A 16,801-nucleotide genomic window follows, 5' to 3' on the forward strand; every position below is an offset into this window, starting at 1 on the left:
CCTAATTCTATTAGGATTCTCCTGGAAAGTGTGAACTGTATTCTGCATGGTCTGTAAAGGTTTCTGCTAATCTGGCACCAGGAAAAAAAATATCTCATCAATATGGATATTTCAGATTCACAACATAACACACTTAGCTGTATTTAACGACTTTGGTGGAGAACTATTTCCGGTCTTAAGCGTTGGGAAACCTTGAGGAGTAAAGCCAACAGAGCGGCTTGCATTCTGAAAACAATAACTGTAACTGAACCCACCCATGGCACCACAGAAATGAGAACACTGAGTGATGATCTCTAATAATGACATTGGAAGCATGAATAACATCAACAATCTTTAACCCTTACGTTACTGAAGGTCTCTAGACTGTATATGTCATTTCACACTAAAAAAAACTACTTATAGAGCAAACATTATTTCATTATATTCCTCTGAACTGCACTTATTCTCAGTTGTTCTATTTGAAACACAAGAACGACTCAATTCTTGCTGAGCATCTGCTTATAAGAAAACTAGATATAACTTTGAACTATAATTTCAGTTATTCTTCAATCACTCAAAGACCTACAAGTGTGATTCATGATTTAAACACCAAATAAATGAACATTCATAGATGCTGTTATTTTGCACATTACATCTCATGCCAATCATACACTCCTTAATGAATCATTTTCTAACAGTGAAAATAATATTAAATTGTGTTTTCCTCCGTTTTGCACCTTTGGTTTCCTCAGGAAAACAGCAGGATGGTACCAGCTGCCATCTGCAACCTCTGACATCAACCTGCTCCCGCTTATGACCCAAACATCAAAGATCCGTAACGACGTCCCAAAGAAGTTGCTCCTTCAAGATGCCATGGAACCAACAACAGCACCTCCACGCTTGTGATAATTCATATTGTAACAACAATATGTACTTAATGTTTACAATGTAATCCAGAAATAGGATATTCTGCAATAAAAACCAGGCAGCATTTCCAGTTTTCGCTCCAAGTCGTTATCCGGAGATGTTAAAAAGGTATCCTAAAGCCGTCCGTCCGAGTGTCGGACACAAGCATCCATCTCTTTCCAAGTGACTTGACGTATTCCTTTATTGTAAGCAGCCCTTATTGTAACTTTCTGTAAGCCTTTTTCTGGATCCCAGTCAGTGTGTCCGTTGTAAACCGGTGGGAAAAACAGAGCAGCCCCCAAACGCAAGCAGAGCGCCGGGGAGCAGTGAAAAGTCCAGAAACAACTTCCATCTTGATCACATTAGGCTTTTTGCTGACGCTGAATGCCGAGAGCTGAGGTGCCGTAAGAGGGGCCGGGTTTTCTTTCCCCCACTCCACCCCTGCTCTCCTCCGTTCTATCCCTTTCTCATCAGGTCCCCTCCCTCCTGGTTTTGACAGGAGTCTGAGTCACATCCTTGGAGCCCCATCCCCCTTCTCACAACTCTCCAAGCACACTATACCCATTTATTCACTCCTCCTCTAATTCACGTTGTTTCCTCACCATCTTAGAAACTCCTTCTCAGCAAACCTTCCCTCTCCAAACTGTTTTCTTTCCTCTTCTCACTGGACTCTTTCCTTCATTCTTCTTCAGCTCGCTATTTCACCGAGCTGGGAAAGGCTCCCACCAGTTGATTTTGATTAGTAACAGACATGCTGCTTCGTAAGACCCCTGGCTGTGAGCCAAGTGAGATTGTTCTTATGTTTTGGCAGTTATATATCTCAGGCATGCTTAGAAAAAATTGTCATCGTGTAACACAAGAAGTATCCAAACATATTGAGAAAAAGTTTAAAAAAATAAAACAAATAAACCTGGAAAGGGAGATATTCTGTGGTCATAATGAAGAAGACAACATAAGAAGCCTTCATTTCATCTGCAATGTACGAACATAGACCTTTTCACAAAGTACTGCATGATATCTTTGTTTTAAAGGAGACCTCAGAGAAAAAAGAACACATTTAAGCACCCAAATGCCAGCCATTCATTTCCTAATATAGTCATTTGTCAGAGGCGCTGAGCAGAAAAGGAAAAAAGCAAAGCCAGTGATATTTGCATGAAATGTCACTGAGAACTTTGAGGACAAAAGCAATCAGCAAAATTTGACTTTAAATTTCAAATAAAGCTGAGGCCACATACAACACAGTGCATCACACATTCAAACCTGAAAACACAGAGCTCCATATTGTTGGCTCGGGTTTCACATTGGCACAAATATGCACAATATGCATTAATGTCCTGACAACATCACTGTCTATTGTCTTGTTTTGCTTTCCAAAAGGTTATGTGGTCAAATTTCTCTCAAACTGAAGCTGGGGCGGATTTTTCAGATCTGCAGTGGGTCAAAGCAACAGAGAGAAGACAAACACAGAAATGAGGACTGGAATGAAGCCCCCTCCGACTATCCTCTGACCCCCAACTCTACCCTCTAGGTCAACCAGATGTGAGGAGAAGCTGTGGATGAGTCTTTTCTTAGGGGCTGTGATGGGAATGTGCACTCTGCTGTCCATGCTGGCTCTCCAGGGACACAGATGGTCGTACTCAAGGGGGAGGAACCGAGTGAGACAAGACTCCTCTGTAGCGTGTCACATGTGCTGTGGTCACGCCAAGTGCAGTGTAACAGAATGCAGATCCTGTTGGTCATGGTAGCTTCCATGTGGATTGGGCTGATGATTGAAGTGCAGGGGCCAGGCTATCCACTCATTACCTCCTGTGGACTTCCAACATGGGCCTATAATTTAAGAGGCTACAGTTCCCCCAATCAGAATGCTTTGCGTGGTCACAGGGCAACCGGGCTGCGTCACGATTTGATCCATCGGTAGGAGGCGACGCTGTGCAAACACATGTTAAATCAACAACACGTGTGAGTCTAGATGTCAGTGGGCTATGTGTGTGTCTGTACGCGTGTGTGTGTGTGTGGGCACAGGAGCTTGAGGGGCTGCAACAGTAGTGAAGCATTCAAATTGGAGCATGAAAACAAAATGTACCTTGAAACTTGATTTACTCTCAGACCAGCTTTCCTCTTGATTATTGCAAGCCTTGAGCCTCAGACGATGACATCACAAGACTGTCTGAGGTCACATGTAAACAGAAACATTTTCCATATTTAGCAGTATTTTGTGGTGATTTGTATTAATGAGTGCAGACTATTGGTAATCTGTGTAAATGAATACGTGAGAGTTGATCTCTGTCCTCCGCCAGACTGCGACTGTTTCCTCCATCGCAGACGATGGGGATAAACACTCTGATAAGAAGCATCACTGCTCACATGTCTGCAGCGGTCAAATACATGATGAGAAAGACCTATTCATGATTCACCCATAATCCCCCACTGTTCAACCCCTCGGTCTCTTAAGTGGAGCAGTGAGGGTCCAAAGGAAACAGGCCTCACATTCCTCACTGATATAGTTTATTATTGGAAAAAAGCCAGTCTAAATCATGGGCATTGGAGGACACAGAGTGTTTGCCCATGGTGGAAAATGTAGGTGATGCTTGTAGAGCATGTCCCTCCCATAACTGAGTCATTTTGAGTTATTGCTCACACAGAGAATGCTTTGACAACACTCTGCTGCACCCTTTTAAGGCTTCTTCAAATAACCATTTGACTCTCCTTGCCTACTACTTATATGAAGTTATAAAAACACAGCTGAGGGTTGATTTACACTCAAAAAGAAAACTAAACAATCTCAGAATCTCATCTGGACATCTAAAAATAACATCAAGGAACCACACTGAGATCCTGGCAATGCTTTCCTGTCACTTGCGATGCCCTGTGGTTTACAAAACCCAGCGTCATGGCGGTTTCCGTGTGTTTGAAACCCTGGGTGGGAACAATCACTACTGCTTGAATGAAACGTCTGTAGACATGTGAAGTGATGATGCAGTTTAAGAGCGTATAAAAAATAAACTAGAGGGCTGTTAATCATGTGTGGATTACAGCCCACTTTGCTTGTGTGGAAGTGGCCGTCCATGAGTGTGGAGCTGTGGGAAGAACTTAGGGGGACTTGGCCAGTGATCATGGGTTATAGTGTGACTGTTACCGTGGGAACAGGAAGTTGAAGTTATTGAGGATACAGACCATTACAGTCTCCAGGCTAAAATAATCTAACTAATCTTCTTGTGAGGGGGTCTGTGTATTAGACAAGGGAGGACCAAATGCCTCCTCTGTGTGTGTGTGTGTGTGTGTGTGTGTGTGTGTGTGTGTGTGTTCTTTGTATTCCGTTTCATTAATTTAAATGACACACACACACAAACACACCCGTGAGCACCATCTTTATGACGATAATAATGCTGTGTCACACACTGGGAAAGTCCCACTGTTTGCTGTGTACCATCTGGTCTTTGTGGAGGACTTACACGGTTAAAAGCTTCTGGCTGAGCAGCGGTGGATCGGTGAAAGGGACATTTCCATTTTAAAAGTATGTTATTATCACAAAACAAATATCACGTGACCTAAAGGATTTCAGTTCTGGGGCATCTGGCCTTTGCTTTTCGTGGATGACACAATCGCCAACACATAAGAAACTGCTGCAAACTCCATATAAGTACACAACACTGTGACCGCTTAACTGTGGACGGACACCATTGTCTGAGATAACAATAGTGTCATTCCAAAAATCACAATATGGACATTTCTAGTATTGTCTAGTGTTTATATGTCTAGTATTTCGGTATGCATCCATGCCAATATCCCATTAAGGAAATACACACATCCTGCCCATATGGTCCATGTTTTCACACTGCCAAGCAATCAACAAACCAACCAACAGACTTGCGGTACACTTCTTTGGCCCACAAAGAGTATCAGAAAAATGTATAACGTTCTGTTTTCCAGTTTAAGTTCCATCAGTTTGGGAGAGACAGCAGGTCCAAGTTGGAAAAACCCCTATGTTGCCATTTAGAAACATATTATACTGCGTATAAAAATCTGGATGAGGCCTTATTCCAATTTTGAGAAGCCAAGAGGTTTGCATTCGAGGCAGGTCCATATGGGTCAGAGTATGGCGAGGTGGCAACAACAGATGGACTCCATTTGTGCTCTCTGACTCAAACACAGGCCTATAACATTTACCACCTGCACCAAAGCACATTCTCACACACTGTAGCCTTGAAGTATGTGCAGGAATGCACTATACCTACGCATATGCATAACCCTCTTATGCATCAGCATTAAACATGGAAATTGTATCGCAGATCGACATTGACAGCTACAAAGAGTATGTATATGGTGCTCTAATATGCTTAGGAGGGAGATGGATTTGTTAACGCTGTCCTTTTGGACTTTTTTAATATGGAAAGGGTTAAGTATTTTGCTTGACAGACTCAATTGTATGTTAGTTTGAAGTCAATGTAAAAGTACTTCTGCTGAGCACACAAATACAAAGATAGTTGGAAATATTTGATATCATTGGCATCTGCTGTAGCGGCTCTTCTTGTTTGTGTTAACAAAGGTCAACTGACTCAGAACAAACCAAGTGCAGGCTCTCAGAATGAAAGCAGAGCCATTTACCAAGCAGAAAAACACTTTTTACAGGGTCCCACCCGTGGATCTGCGGACTTAAACAAATAATATTTATTCTCTTGTCCTTTTGTTTATGGGGAATGAATCTTGAGCTTGGACCAGATGATGTGAAGGCCAGCCCAGTGACGTACCGCCCCACTCCCCTCCAGCACTCTGTTCAGCATATGTTCTACTCGCATGGCCTCTTCCAGGAGACATCCAGGAAAAATGTGTTGTCCTTGGACACGGTTGCCACAGCAGCATCAGCCGGAAATACTTGAGTCTAAGAGTCAGGAGATGAGGGACGGCGAGCTGTTTCATCATAAGATGAGAGACCTCTGGACGGTAACTTTTCCACCCACTGTGCGTTTGCATTTCAGTTCCAAATGTAACCTCCCAACATCTGCCCTTGTCCTCTTAACCACATGCACATTAGACTGAGGAGTAACTTATCATGTCTTGTGGTCCTGTCTTGTCTGTAGTAACTTTTTGTTATTCTTTATTTTATTCCATATTGACACAATAAGAGCTGCTATTAGGCAGGAAAGGTGCCTCTTTGTGAAACTGTGCATGTGCATTAGCGAAGAGTAAAAAGAGAGCGAGTAGGAGGAGAAACGATTATAGTGCAATAGTAGAAGGAGGTTAAAAAAGAAGCAAATCACAACTTCTTTGAGAGACTGTTTGCCATTCCAACCCATGAAGGAAATGTACCGGCCAGGAAATGTAAAGAGACCCCAGTAGAAACAACAAGCCTGGCCTGCATGAAAAAGATGTGTCTACAAACATCTGAACCTGGTTAGGAGTTACATGATATGTCCGACCAACATGGGAGCATGACACATAGAACACACCTCAAGGATTTGACAAGGAATAGTACTGCTAGCATTGACGAAGACGGGACCAAGAAGGACAAGCAGAGTAGCAGTCTATTACTTTGACAAAAAAATCGAAGGATTTCATTCAGAGATGGTCTTACCTTTGTAACTTCTTTGCTTGGATTTATAAATATGTGTCCATCGTGAGGGACCCAAAACTTGCATTTCACCACTGCACGGGTGTAATTAATAACATTAACAAAAGCTCTGTTCCATTTGGGACAGGAGCCAGTGAGCTAGCATTAAAAGTAAGAACTACTTTCAATGAGGCTAGCTTTTGCTAAGTTTGGCTTACCGTTTTTAGATCGTTTGTTTTCGTTTAAACAACATGAAGTGTGTTTGGAGATTAACTCCATTTCTCCAGTTCCTTCATCCCTCCACTGGATAGCGCCAAATTCTCCGCGGAGACTTTTCCCAGGGCTGCAATGTTACATTTAGGGCTCGTCGTAATTTTTCCTTCCTACACCGCTCTACGCTATCATTTTCTTTACATTTGAAAATTACGTTATTACGTTTGAGTGGAATGACAACAATAAAATGCTCACTGCTTTTCACTCTCAAACCTACAGAAACGTGTATATGACGTTATGACGTGCATTATAAGTGTTTCAGTAAACATAATTAGCAGCACGTTGTTGGTAAAAAGGGAAATATATATTAAGAATAACATTGCGTTGTTTTAATGTTAATAAATACCTGTTTAAATTGGCAACATTTGTAAAGGTGTGAACTAGAAGGTTAATGTTGTCAATGAGCAGTTTTATACAATTCGCCTTTAAATAACAAACACTCATAACCCAAGTAAAGACTTCGTATATATAAGTCTTTAATAGAGAGACATAATATAATTGTTGTGACTGTGTATTGTATATGCGTGTGATTGTTGTATTCATAACCTCAGGTAACTTCGATCTTTCACATTTCCGACGTTTCTTTCTGCACGTCAACGCAACATTTACCACCTCTTCCGCGTTTACTTACCTTCCAAATCGCGGTGTTGACAAATGTCTGCGTGTGTGTGTTTGTGTGTTAGCGACCTAAAACGCGCATAGACAAAGGTTATTTGTTGAAATTTCGATAGAGGAGACTACTCTGCTCGCACAAAGACAAATGACTGAGAGCTGAAAAAGTTTAACCGAAGAACGGCCGTTTAAGTTGAGTTTTCGTCTAGCCTGAAGTTGTCCCGTGTTTTCTTTTCATTATGGGATGTTGCAGCAGCACAGAGGTGAGTTAGATTCGAACTCTGCTCACATATTACCCTGTGTAAACAGCTAAAATGGCTACTTGCAAACTGAAGCGTCCCTGAGCGTGTTTGTGATTCACAGAGTGGGCTTGTGAAGTGCGTAACGGGCGTGTTTGTCTGTGCTCCAGGCGGGGCGCAAGAGTGCCCTGCTCGGTCACTTACTTGCCTGCTCACTCGACACCTAGTTTGCTGCAGCAATTTTGAACATCACAGTGCAGAAAACGTGAATAATTTCATCTAAAGTGAGCCATAACTTTTTATGATTTATGCCTGGACAGGGCAAACAAGATTGGAAACCGCTGGAGGAGCGCTGCTGCACGGACATCCCATGGCTCATCATATTCTCTCTGTTTTCTGTGGGGATGGTAAGTTTTCATCTTTGGATGATCGATATATAGATAGATAGACAGGTAGATGGCTGGATAGAAACTTACAAAACTAGAACCTACCTCAAAATTTGCGTTACAGAATTAATGCAAGTTATGGTAGTGCAAACACTGCACTGTCTTTGTGTCATTGTATGTAACAAAGTGCTGAAAATACTATTGTTATGACTATTTACAGGGAACTAGACATAGGAAGTCAGAATGTGTTCAGGAGCACAGCAGAAGAAAGTTACATTTGACTCAACTTCAGCAAGAACCACAAGCACACACCAGCCAGTTCAAACAAGATATAATATGTACAGATGATAACCAGCAGCATTAGATGTCCGTCCACCTACAAACCACTCAGACATTTTCATAACAAATGGAGAATATATCTCACCCAAGCTGTGTCATTTGCAGATGTGTATCTGCGGCTTTGCCATCGCCACAGGAGCCGCCTCTAGGCTTATCTCAGGATATGACAGCTATGGCAACACCTGCGGTCAGAAGAACACCAAAATTGAAGGAGTAGATCTAAGTGGCCGGGACCAGATGGAGAACAAGTAAGTCAAAGGCATTAGAGGCCATATTTACACCAGACGCCAGATTTGTTGTAGCAGAAAACAAGCCATGTTTGTTTGCATGCAGGGACGCAAGGATTGCACCATGTAATACTAATCTGATTTACTATGTACAATCCCTGACTGCACCTGTAGAGGACGCAAACACAGACATCTGTCTGACTGTTGTGGCTCATTACTTAATGGATGGATGGATGTTTTGGTGTTTGTGACTGGTTTGCATTTAGTTGAAGACTACATATTAAGATTATACATGAAAAATAGCACAGTGACATTTCCCCCTGATAAAGAAGGGGATTTATTAATCGACAGAGGATGAGTCGGTCAAGAAATAAGAAGTAAGATCCACATTTCTATGTCAGAAGAAGTTGTCAATTCCAAGGGACTTGCCACATTGCGCGTTGCTGATTGTGTTACTCAAAGCTATTTTAGAAATATATCCCATGAGGCATTACTAGGTTCATTCCTTAGTTTTGTCTTTCTTAATTGTCGTATATAACCAAATGTATTCACATTATATATTCGTCTTTCCAGGCAGTGGCTTCCCACCAGCGCTCTGCCCGTTTGCCAGTTTGAACTGAAACAATGGGTCACGCTTTATTGATGGGCCGATTGCCCATGGAGGCTTTGTATAAGAGGCGTTTCTGTCACAAAGGGGGATCTGTTCATCAAGTTGGCAAATGTCACCATCTTTCATTTTCTGCCCAGACAGAACAATCCAGCTGGCATAGGAGTAACTGAATATGCAGATGTTTTGATCAAAGGAACTGTATGGAGGAACAATACTGAACCCATTTTTTGTTTTTTTCCATCAGGTATGTCTTCTTTATAGACCCGTGTAACATCGACGTTATTAACAGGAAGTTCAGGTCCATTGCCCTGTGTGTTTCCATGTGCCCGGCTACTGAGCTCAAGACCTACAATGATTTAAAGAGTTTTGCTCTGAATAATGGTGAGAAAAAAATGTGCCAAATTGTGTGTGAGTATGTGTTGTGTATGTTAAAAATGACATATCTGTAATATTTGTTGGAAATATACTGGATATATGTTGCATCTATCAACTGAATGATATTTCAGACTTGTTATTGGTTGGTCAGACCCTGCAATGTAATTGTTAGACTACTACATGACTCCATTATACCAGGATTTAGGGTATTTGTGTGAGGGCCAGTTGTTCCACATGTGGTATTAAGGGATCTTCTGCCTTCTCAGCTCTGTGTCTCTGCTTAATTGGCTGCACCTGTTGTTTACAAACAATTGGTTGCTTCAAAGGATTTGAGCTTTAGCTGTCACTTAAACTGCTTGTGACTTCTTCATTCATTCAGGCACACACACCATTCAGATGTTTTTCAGGCCTTCATTCTTTCAGGCACAACATTTTCAGCTTTTGGAATCATTTTCTTAGGGAAATGCCTTTCTAATGATTACTTCTCCTTCTTATTAACAGGATCTGAACTCTGCTCCTATGACATCACTCCTACAAGATACACAAGTCATTCTGACAGATTCACGAAATGCCCCAAACTCCCTGTCCCACCAAGGTAGTTCAACCTAAATCTGTTATTTAACTGATTAAAACAATACTCAGTGACCTGTGCAATGTGCGCCATGACAAACATCAAGTCATAATACAGTAGTTAGGGATTTCTGAAAACAGTCCTACTAAAAGATGCATTGAAGCCATGAGCACTAAAGGCTAAATAAGGGTTTGTTCAAACTATGATGAGGATATTTATAGTATTTTAGGTCTAATTTTACTGTTGCCAGGCAATTCTGAATGTAAACAGAGAGACAACATTGTAGGACACAAGGTCACAAGTCTTCAACTGTGTATAAAACAGAAATCCAGTGCTGTCATTGAGCTGAAGTAATGTTCTTAATCTTTTTCCTGTTGCTAGTAAATCTGTGCCGGTGTTCCATCGTTGCTTCCCTATGGACACCACCTGCATCGCCGAGTTTGCCCAGGGCTTCGTCACATTCGTCAGCGACAACAGCGTCCTACATCGTGTCATCGCTGGCGTTATGGCCAGCAAGGAGATCATCATGGGCCTCTGTTTGCTGGCATTAGGTATAAAACACGATCACATCTGATAACACAACAACATGGTGTCTGGTGGACTGACTCTGACTTTACTCTGTACTACTCTCATTGAGCTACTGGGCATTATTTGCTCATGGGGATTTCGGAAGAAGATAAGTTTAGGAAGTTATTTACGTCAGGAAATTACAACAGGAAATGCCTGAGTGGTTACAGCCATTGTATCGACTGAAGTTTGGCCCAAGGGCGTCAGGGCACTCTACCTCCTCCCACTGGTGTAGCAAAGAACCAACAGAAGTGATCACACTCTTTTTCACGTGACATCTCAGTTATTTAACCTCTTTGGTTGGTGGGGGTTTGTCCAGGCCAGATGACTCATGGCAAGTGGGTCTAATACACACAAACTTAGCCGTATTGTGTGTATACATCATTTAGTGAAATCAAGACTTATGTTTGTGCTTTGATACTTCATGTTCTTTTCCTTTATGTTATGAGATTTTAATGTAATGTCAACTCTGCTTTATCTCTGATCCAGCTCTCTCCCTCATCCTGATGATTGTCATACGTTACATCTCCACCGTACTGGTCTGGATCCTTACCGCTCTGGTCGTTATCGGCTCCATAGGTGACTTTAAACAAGCAGCTTTTCCAGCACCCTTGATATTTGCATAACACGCCTCTCCCCAACTGACGTTTAACTCTTTTAAATCGTCCTGGCACAACGCAATACAGTTCTGGAAGCTTTGTATTCATGTTATGTGTGAACATTTGCGTGTTAATGGTGTTAACGTAGAGCTCTGGTCATTTGTAGGTGGGACAGGCGTCCTCTGGTGGCTGTACGTGGACCACAAGAATGCTCTTAGTAGTAACACCCAGTCAGTGTTTGGGAAAGAAGTGGCCGCAGACAACGTAAAGGCCCTGCTTGTGTTTGCAATCGGCGCTACTATTTTTACGGTAATTCTTCAGGGGGGTAATATCTGTTATTCACGGTTTCACAATGTATTCATGTGCTCTCAATCAGGAATGTAAAACAAACAGTATGGCAGAAAAGATAAGCAGCAGATCTGGTTTGAACTTAACCCAAACTCATATTCAATGGTTTTATTGTAAAGAAAAATCTTCATCCAACTATCCAGGTGATTATCCTGCTCATCATGTTCTTCATGAGGAAGCGTGTGGCTCTCACCATCGCCCTCTTCCATGTGGCTGGTAAGGTGTTCACCCATCTCCCCCTGCTGGCCCTGCAGCCTTTCTGGACCTTCATCAGCCTCATGCTCTTCTGGGTCTACTGGATCGCCGTGCTCCTCTTCCTCGGGACTGCAGGTTAGTAGGAAGACTAGTAGAGCGCTCTGACACTTGCGCCTGTCACAAAACGTTGGGCGGATCAAAATTCATTCAATGCAGCGCAGATCTGACGGATAAAATGTCGGTGACGTCATCTCCAAACCTCAAGGACAAATGCAAAGTTTGTCTGTTGTGACATTTAGTCCAGATTGGTGGCGTGATTTCACTCCCACGTATATTTAGATCTCGTGCCAGTCACATGATGTGGGATGTTGTCAAAGGGACACTTCTCTCTTCAGCTCCCACTTCTCTATTCTAAATTAGAAAGTACACTGCACCTCAAGTGAATTAAAACATTTACTTTAAAAATGTCAAACAAGTTTCTGCTGTAAGTGTTCTAGAGTGAAAATACCGTTTGGAGCTTGGTGAACTCAACCCATTGTTGAGTCTTAGCTCTCACTCACTCACTCTTTACTTGCTTCATGTCCAACCTTGACTCGAGCTTGTATCTCCTCATAGGGTCACCAATAAGAAACAATTCTACAGGTCTGGTTGAGTATAAGATGAAAGAGCCCCTTCAATACATGGTGTGGTATCACGCCGTGGGACTCATCTGGATCAGCGAGTTCATACTGGCCTTCCAGCAGATGACCATCGCCGGAGCTGTGGTCACCTATTATTTCACAAGGTACAGGAAGACGTCCTATCCTGAGAGAAGTCCAGTGTTTCATAAACACACTGGGCTCTGGTTTAATGTCTTGTGTTTGTGGTCGACTGTAGGAACAAGTCTCAGATGCCGTTGACCCCCATCCTGTCATCTATGTTGCGAACACTCCGCTACCACATGGGTACTCTGGCCAAAGGAGCCTTCATTATCACACTTGTTAAGATCCCTCGTCTCATCCTGACATACATCCACACCCAGCTCAAGGGAAAGGTGACTAGTGGAACGGCACAAAACTTCATGTAGCTGCAGTTTTGTTTGTCTCCTATATTTGATTTGTTTGTGTCTTCAATTTCCTTATTTTTGCCCAGGAAAACGCCTGTGCTCGCTGTATGCTGAAAACCTGCGTGTGCTGCTTGTGGTGCCTTGAGAAGTGTCTGGCATACTTGAACCAAGTAAGAAATCTCAGGTTTTCATTGAAGAAAATCCAACATTGGTTCCGTATAAGATGCAGTGATTGAGATGATGAGATGATGGATCTGTCTATGTTGTGCTCTTTCAGAACGCCTACACCGCCACAGCCATCAACAGCACAAGTTTCTGCACCTCAGCCCGTGATGCCTTCATGATCCTGGTGGAGAACGCCCTACGAGTGGCCGCCATTAACACTATGGGCGACTTTGTCCTCTTTCTGGGGAAGGTACATTACATCATAAAGACACCGTAGGACATCCGGAGTTTGTGCACTGTAATCATTTTAGAGATTTAATGGGTGAATAACTTCCTGGCCTTGACACGTGCTGGTCTGGAGGTAGATTTACTATCTTCTCTCACCTGTATTTGATCTTTCCTCTCAGGTGCTTGTAGTGTCTTGTACAGCTTTTGCCGGCATCCTGGCACTGAACTATCAGAGAGACTACACCGTATGGGTCCTACCTCTCTTCATCGTCTGTATATTCGCCTTCCTGGTGGCCCACTGCTTCCTCTCCGTCTTTGAGAATGTGGTCGACGTTCTCTTCCTCTGCTTCGCCATTGACTCAAAGTACAATGATGGAAGTCCCGGGAAGGAGTTCTACATGGACAAGGCTCTAATGGTGAGAGAAGAGGCTTTACATAATACATAAAGACTTTAAATATGATAAACAAAAACACTAACAATGCTGAAAAGAAATACGTGGGTTTCCTTGATTGATTCTCCATGATGATTTATGCTAATATGGAACTTAAAAACTGTGTGAAACTGTGTCACAGTTTCCGTTGTGTTTTGTTTTCCTATCCATTTATTCTTTCTGTTTTGGTGCTTTTTTTAAATTCCATGTCCCTCTAAATGCTCACCTTTCCATTCTTTCCTTTACAGGAGTTTGTTGAGAACAGTAAGAAAATGGGATGGCTTAAGGAAGGCCAGGGAGACAGACGAGAAATGAAGTCCATGGTGAGTTGAGCGGCGAGTCTCCTCTGCTGATGTTGTGTAAACTGTTTTAGTACAGCTGGAAAGCACATGGACAACAACCCACAAACCCCTGCCTCAAGTGGCAATAAAAACAACCTGGTATTCTAAATTATAACTGTGAATGAGGCCCTGATGTGACTAAGTGACTATTCCTCTTTCTTGGCAGACACGTGGAGGATCTTCAGCTTGACCAAATAAAATAACAAATGCCAAATGCACTACAAGGCTCCAAAGCTTCAAACACTGTGGATTATGTTTACCAGCAATACGCTCCAGGGACGACAAGCACAACAGCCGTGCACTTAATACATGAGCTTAAGCTTTCATCGGTTGCATTGGATTGTGTTGTTGTCAAAGGAGATTTTGTTTCCCCCTACTAGTGTTTTTCACCCATGTACCAGAGTTGCCCCCCATGTTTGTTCCATTTTAACTTGGTTTAACATGTCTGCTGTTTTTTAACTTAAATATGGGCTGCAGTGTTGGCCAGCAGTCTGAATGTTTCGGTGCACGTTTTGCAATGAATAGCTAACCAGGTTTTGCCAAGGGCTGTTCATGTTGTCAATTATTTCTTAGATTTTGTAATTAAATAAATCAAAACACAAAGTTGAATTGTCTTGACTTTTGTCCTTGTGGAATGCTTGTATGCATGTCTTAACCACAGACTGAACTCTAGAAATGAAACTTTGGTGCAAATTGAAAGCTGGGTTTCAACCACCAGAGGGCAGCAAATGCACATTTCAATTAACTTGAATCAAATATTCTTCCCTAGTCAGGATAACTGAATGGAGAGAAAGCAAACCTTCAAGAGATGAAGTGAACCACTTGGCCATTGGGTTTTGTCTTCTGCACCTCGTTTTTGTAATATTTATGTACCTCTGATTGTTAGAGAAGCGGCGTATAACCTTTTTAAAAATTATACAACTACTAATGAATGAAATATGCAGGACACTGGCTAGATTTGGTCAAAAATCTCTTTGAGGGCCGGAATTGTCCTAGTTTGTAATCTCCATGAATACTGTAAACACTAATAAAGGAGCAAAACAGGCACTTTCCAAAGTTAAGTTTTTATTACGATATCCCATAGATTTTGATTTTGATCACCATGGAGGCAAACTTAAGTGTGTCGGCATGAGTGGATCTGCAGTCTACTGATGTATAGATCACTACATCTTCCCTTCCAGTTTCTTTTCAATCCAGCAGTGAGCAGCAGGAACGAAGCCACTAAGCAGTCAGCAGTTATTGATGGGAAAAGCTCTCTGTGCACACTGCTGTCCGCCTCCATAAAACACAGGAATCTGGAGGAAAACAGCTCGATGGCTGGCAGTGAGTCACACCTAAGTGATTCCCTCAGTACTTACAGTACGCTCAGTAGCCTTTCCTGGAAGCTGTAAATGACTTTGTTATTGGACAGAAAGACAGGAAAAGGCCGCCGTCTGCTGCGGCAGGAAGCAGCAAGATGTGAGAACATGCTAGGGATTGTTTCTTAAATGTAGTATTTCCTTCACGTAATTATTATGACGATAACATCAGTCATTGATGTGCACAAAGGACAATGATAAGGTAATAGCTTGATTTTATTGACAAATGAAACCTATCGACTTCATATTAAGGTTCATTTATAATCCATATTGTTATGTTGATAATGAATAATGTTCAATGCTCTTCCTAGATTTACACGAGGAGTTTATGTCATCCTCTTGTGTTTCCAGCGTAGTTATGAAATAATCATTGGCTCTGCATCCCTGATTCAACTGGTAAATAGCTTACAACCATTAAGGCGGCCCCTCGCCTCTTCTATATGACTGTGTCTGTTACTTATGCTGACTCAGCCGCAGTAACATGAGAGCGCTAAGTGTGTGTGTATGTCAGAGTGTGTATTGGCCAACAATGACTTAACCATTAAGGTGAGCAATACTGCCTTCCTCAGCAGGCTGCCCTGTACGCTCAGCTCGGGCTGCCTCTGCAGCGGGGGCTTGCATCTGTACACAAACACCACCTGAACAATGAAACAACACACACTGCTGCTGTAGACATGTAAACAGAGCGTAGAGCTGAAAGAGTAGAGAGCAAGGACATAGATCCCAATCGTTCCTACATAGACCATGTTTAATTTGTGTCCTGCAAAGCGTCTTAAGAGGCAGACACGTATCAGCACGTATCTCTTTATGTGTTGCCAGTATATTGTGCAGTATAAAAATAAAGAGGATTTCTTGGGCGACACAGTGTTATCAGCTGTTGTATTCGACGACAGTGAGAACATTTCTTCTTGTGGCTTTTACTGCTGGCAGGTATATTGGACAGAGCAGCGGTCATCTATGTCAAGCTCAGCAGAGGAGATGAGCTGCAGCACCACCGATCATCCATTTACAATGCTCTCCTAACAGCGTCCTCAATTGCAGAGCAGTTTGTCCCCCCACTCGTGTCACTCTAACCACTTTCACATTGCTGTCATGTGAATCTACACAAATAACCATCATGTGAATCCCATGTGACCCGAGGTCACAAGGCCCACAGAAATGAACCCTCAGAATGAAACCTTAGAGACTAAATGCCTGTTTACTGAGCAGCTTGGATGAGCTGCAGATCTACAACTCAACAGTGCGTCTAGCTGCCTTGAGCTACACCTTCTGGAGATCCAGTGACCCGGACGTCTGACGCTCGATCACATTCTCTGGCTTAACCAACATCCCTTAGACTCGTACATGCGGGTCTAAGGGATGTTGCAACTATACCCGTTAGAATTAAGATTAGTTAATGTTCGCGATGGCAAAACCCACTCTGAGGTAAACTTTCTGCTAAATAGAGAGTCAGTAGTTG

The 16,801-nt window shown here is 42.4% G+C and overlaps 2 protein-coding genes across 2 annotated transcripts in view; one reads left to right on the top strand and one right to left on the bottom strand.

The window, feature by feature from the left end:
- The window catches only part of dlc1 (DLC1 Rho GTPase activating protein), a 70,201-nt gene extending 68,953 nt beyond the window's left edge, over positions 1-1,248 (bottom strand). Inside the window, exon 1 of the mRNA XM_076145200.1 lies at positions 717-1,248. The gene's annotated coding sequence lies outside the window, so the exon portion shown is untranslated. The remainder of the gene's footprint in view (positions 1-716) is intronic.
- Positions 1,249-7,312: 6,064 nt separating this feature from the next.
- slc44a1a (solute carrier family 44 member 1a) lies at positions 7,313-14,593 on the top strand. Its single transcript, XM_076145800.1, has 16 exons — positions 7,313-7,581; positions 7,878-7,964; positions 8,388-8,530; positions 9,364-9,500; positions 9,996-10,089; positions 10,447-10,616; positions 11,122-11,211; positions 11,398-11,540; positions 11,723-11,909; positions 12,390-12,558; positions 12,651-12,807; positions 12,906-12,989; positions 13,097-13,234; positions 13,392-13,628; positions 13,892-13,966; positions 14,151-14,593. Exons 1-16 carry the CDS (start codon positions 7,558-7,560, stop codon positions 14,172-14,174), a joined length of 1,959 nt encoding a protein of 652 aa, XP_076001915.1. The 5' UTR covers positions 7,313-7,557; the 3' UTR covers positions 14,175-14,593.
- Positions 14,594-16,801: the final 2,208 nt, after the last annotated feature.

Source organism: Genypterus blacodes, unplaced genomic scaffold (assembly GCF_046128005.1).
Source record: "Genypterus blacodes isolate CSIRO-AG114 ecotype Tasmania unplaced genomic scaffold, CSIRO-AGI_Gbla_v1 ptg000030l_1, whole genome shotgun sequence".
NCBI classification, from domain to species: Eukaryota; Metazoa; Chordata; class Actinopteri; order Ophidiiformes; family Ophidiidae; genus Genypterus; species Genypterus blacodes.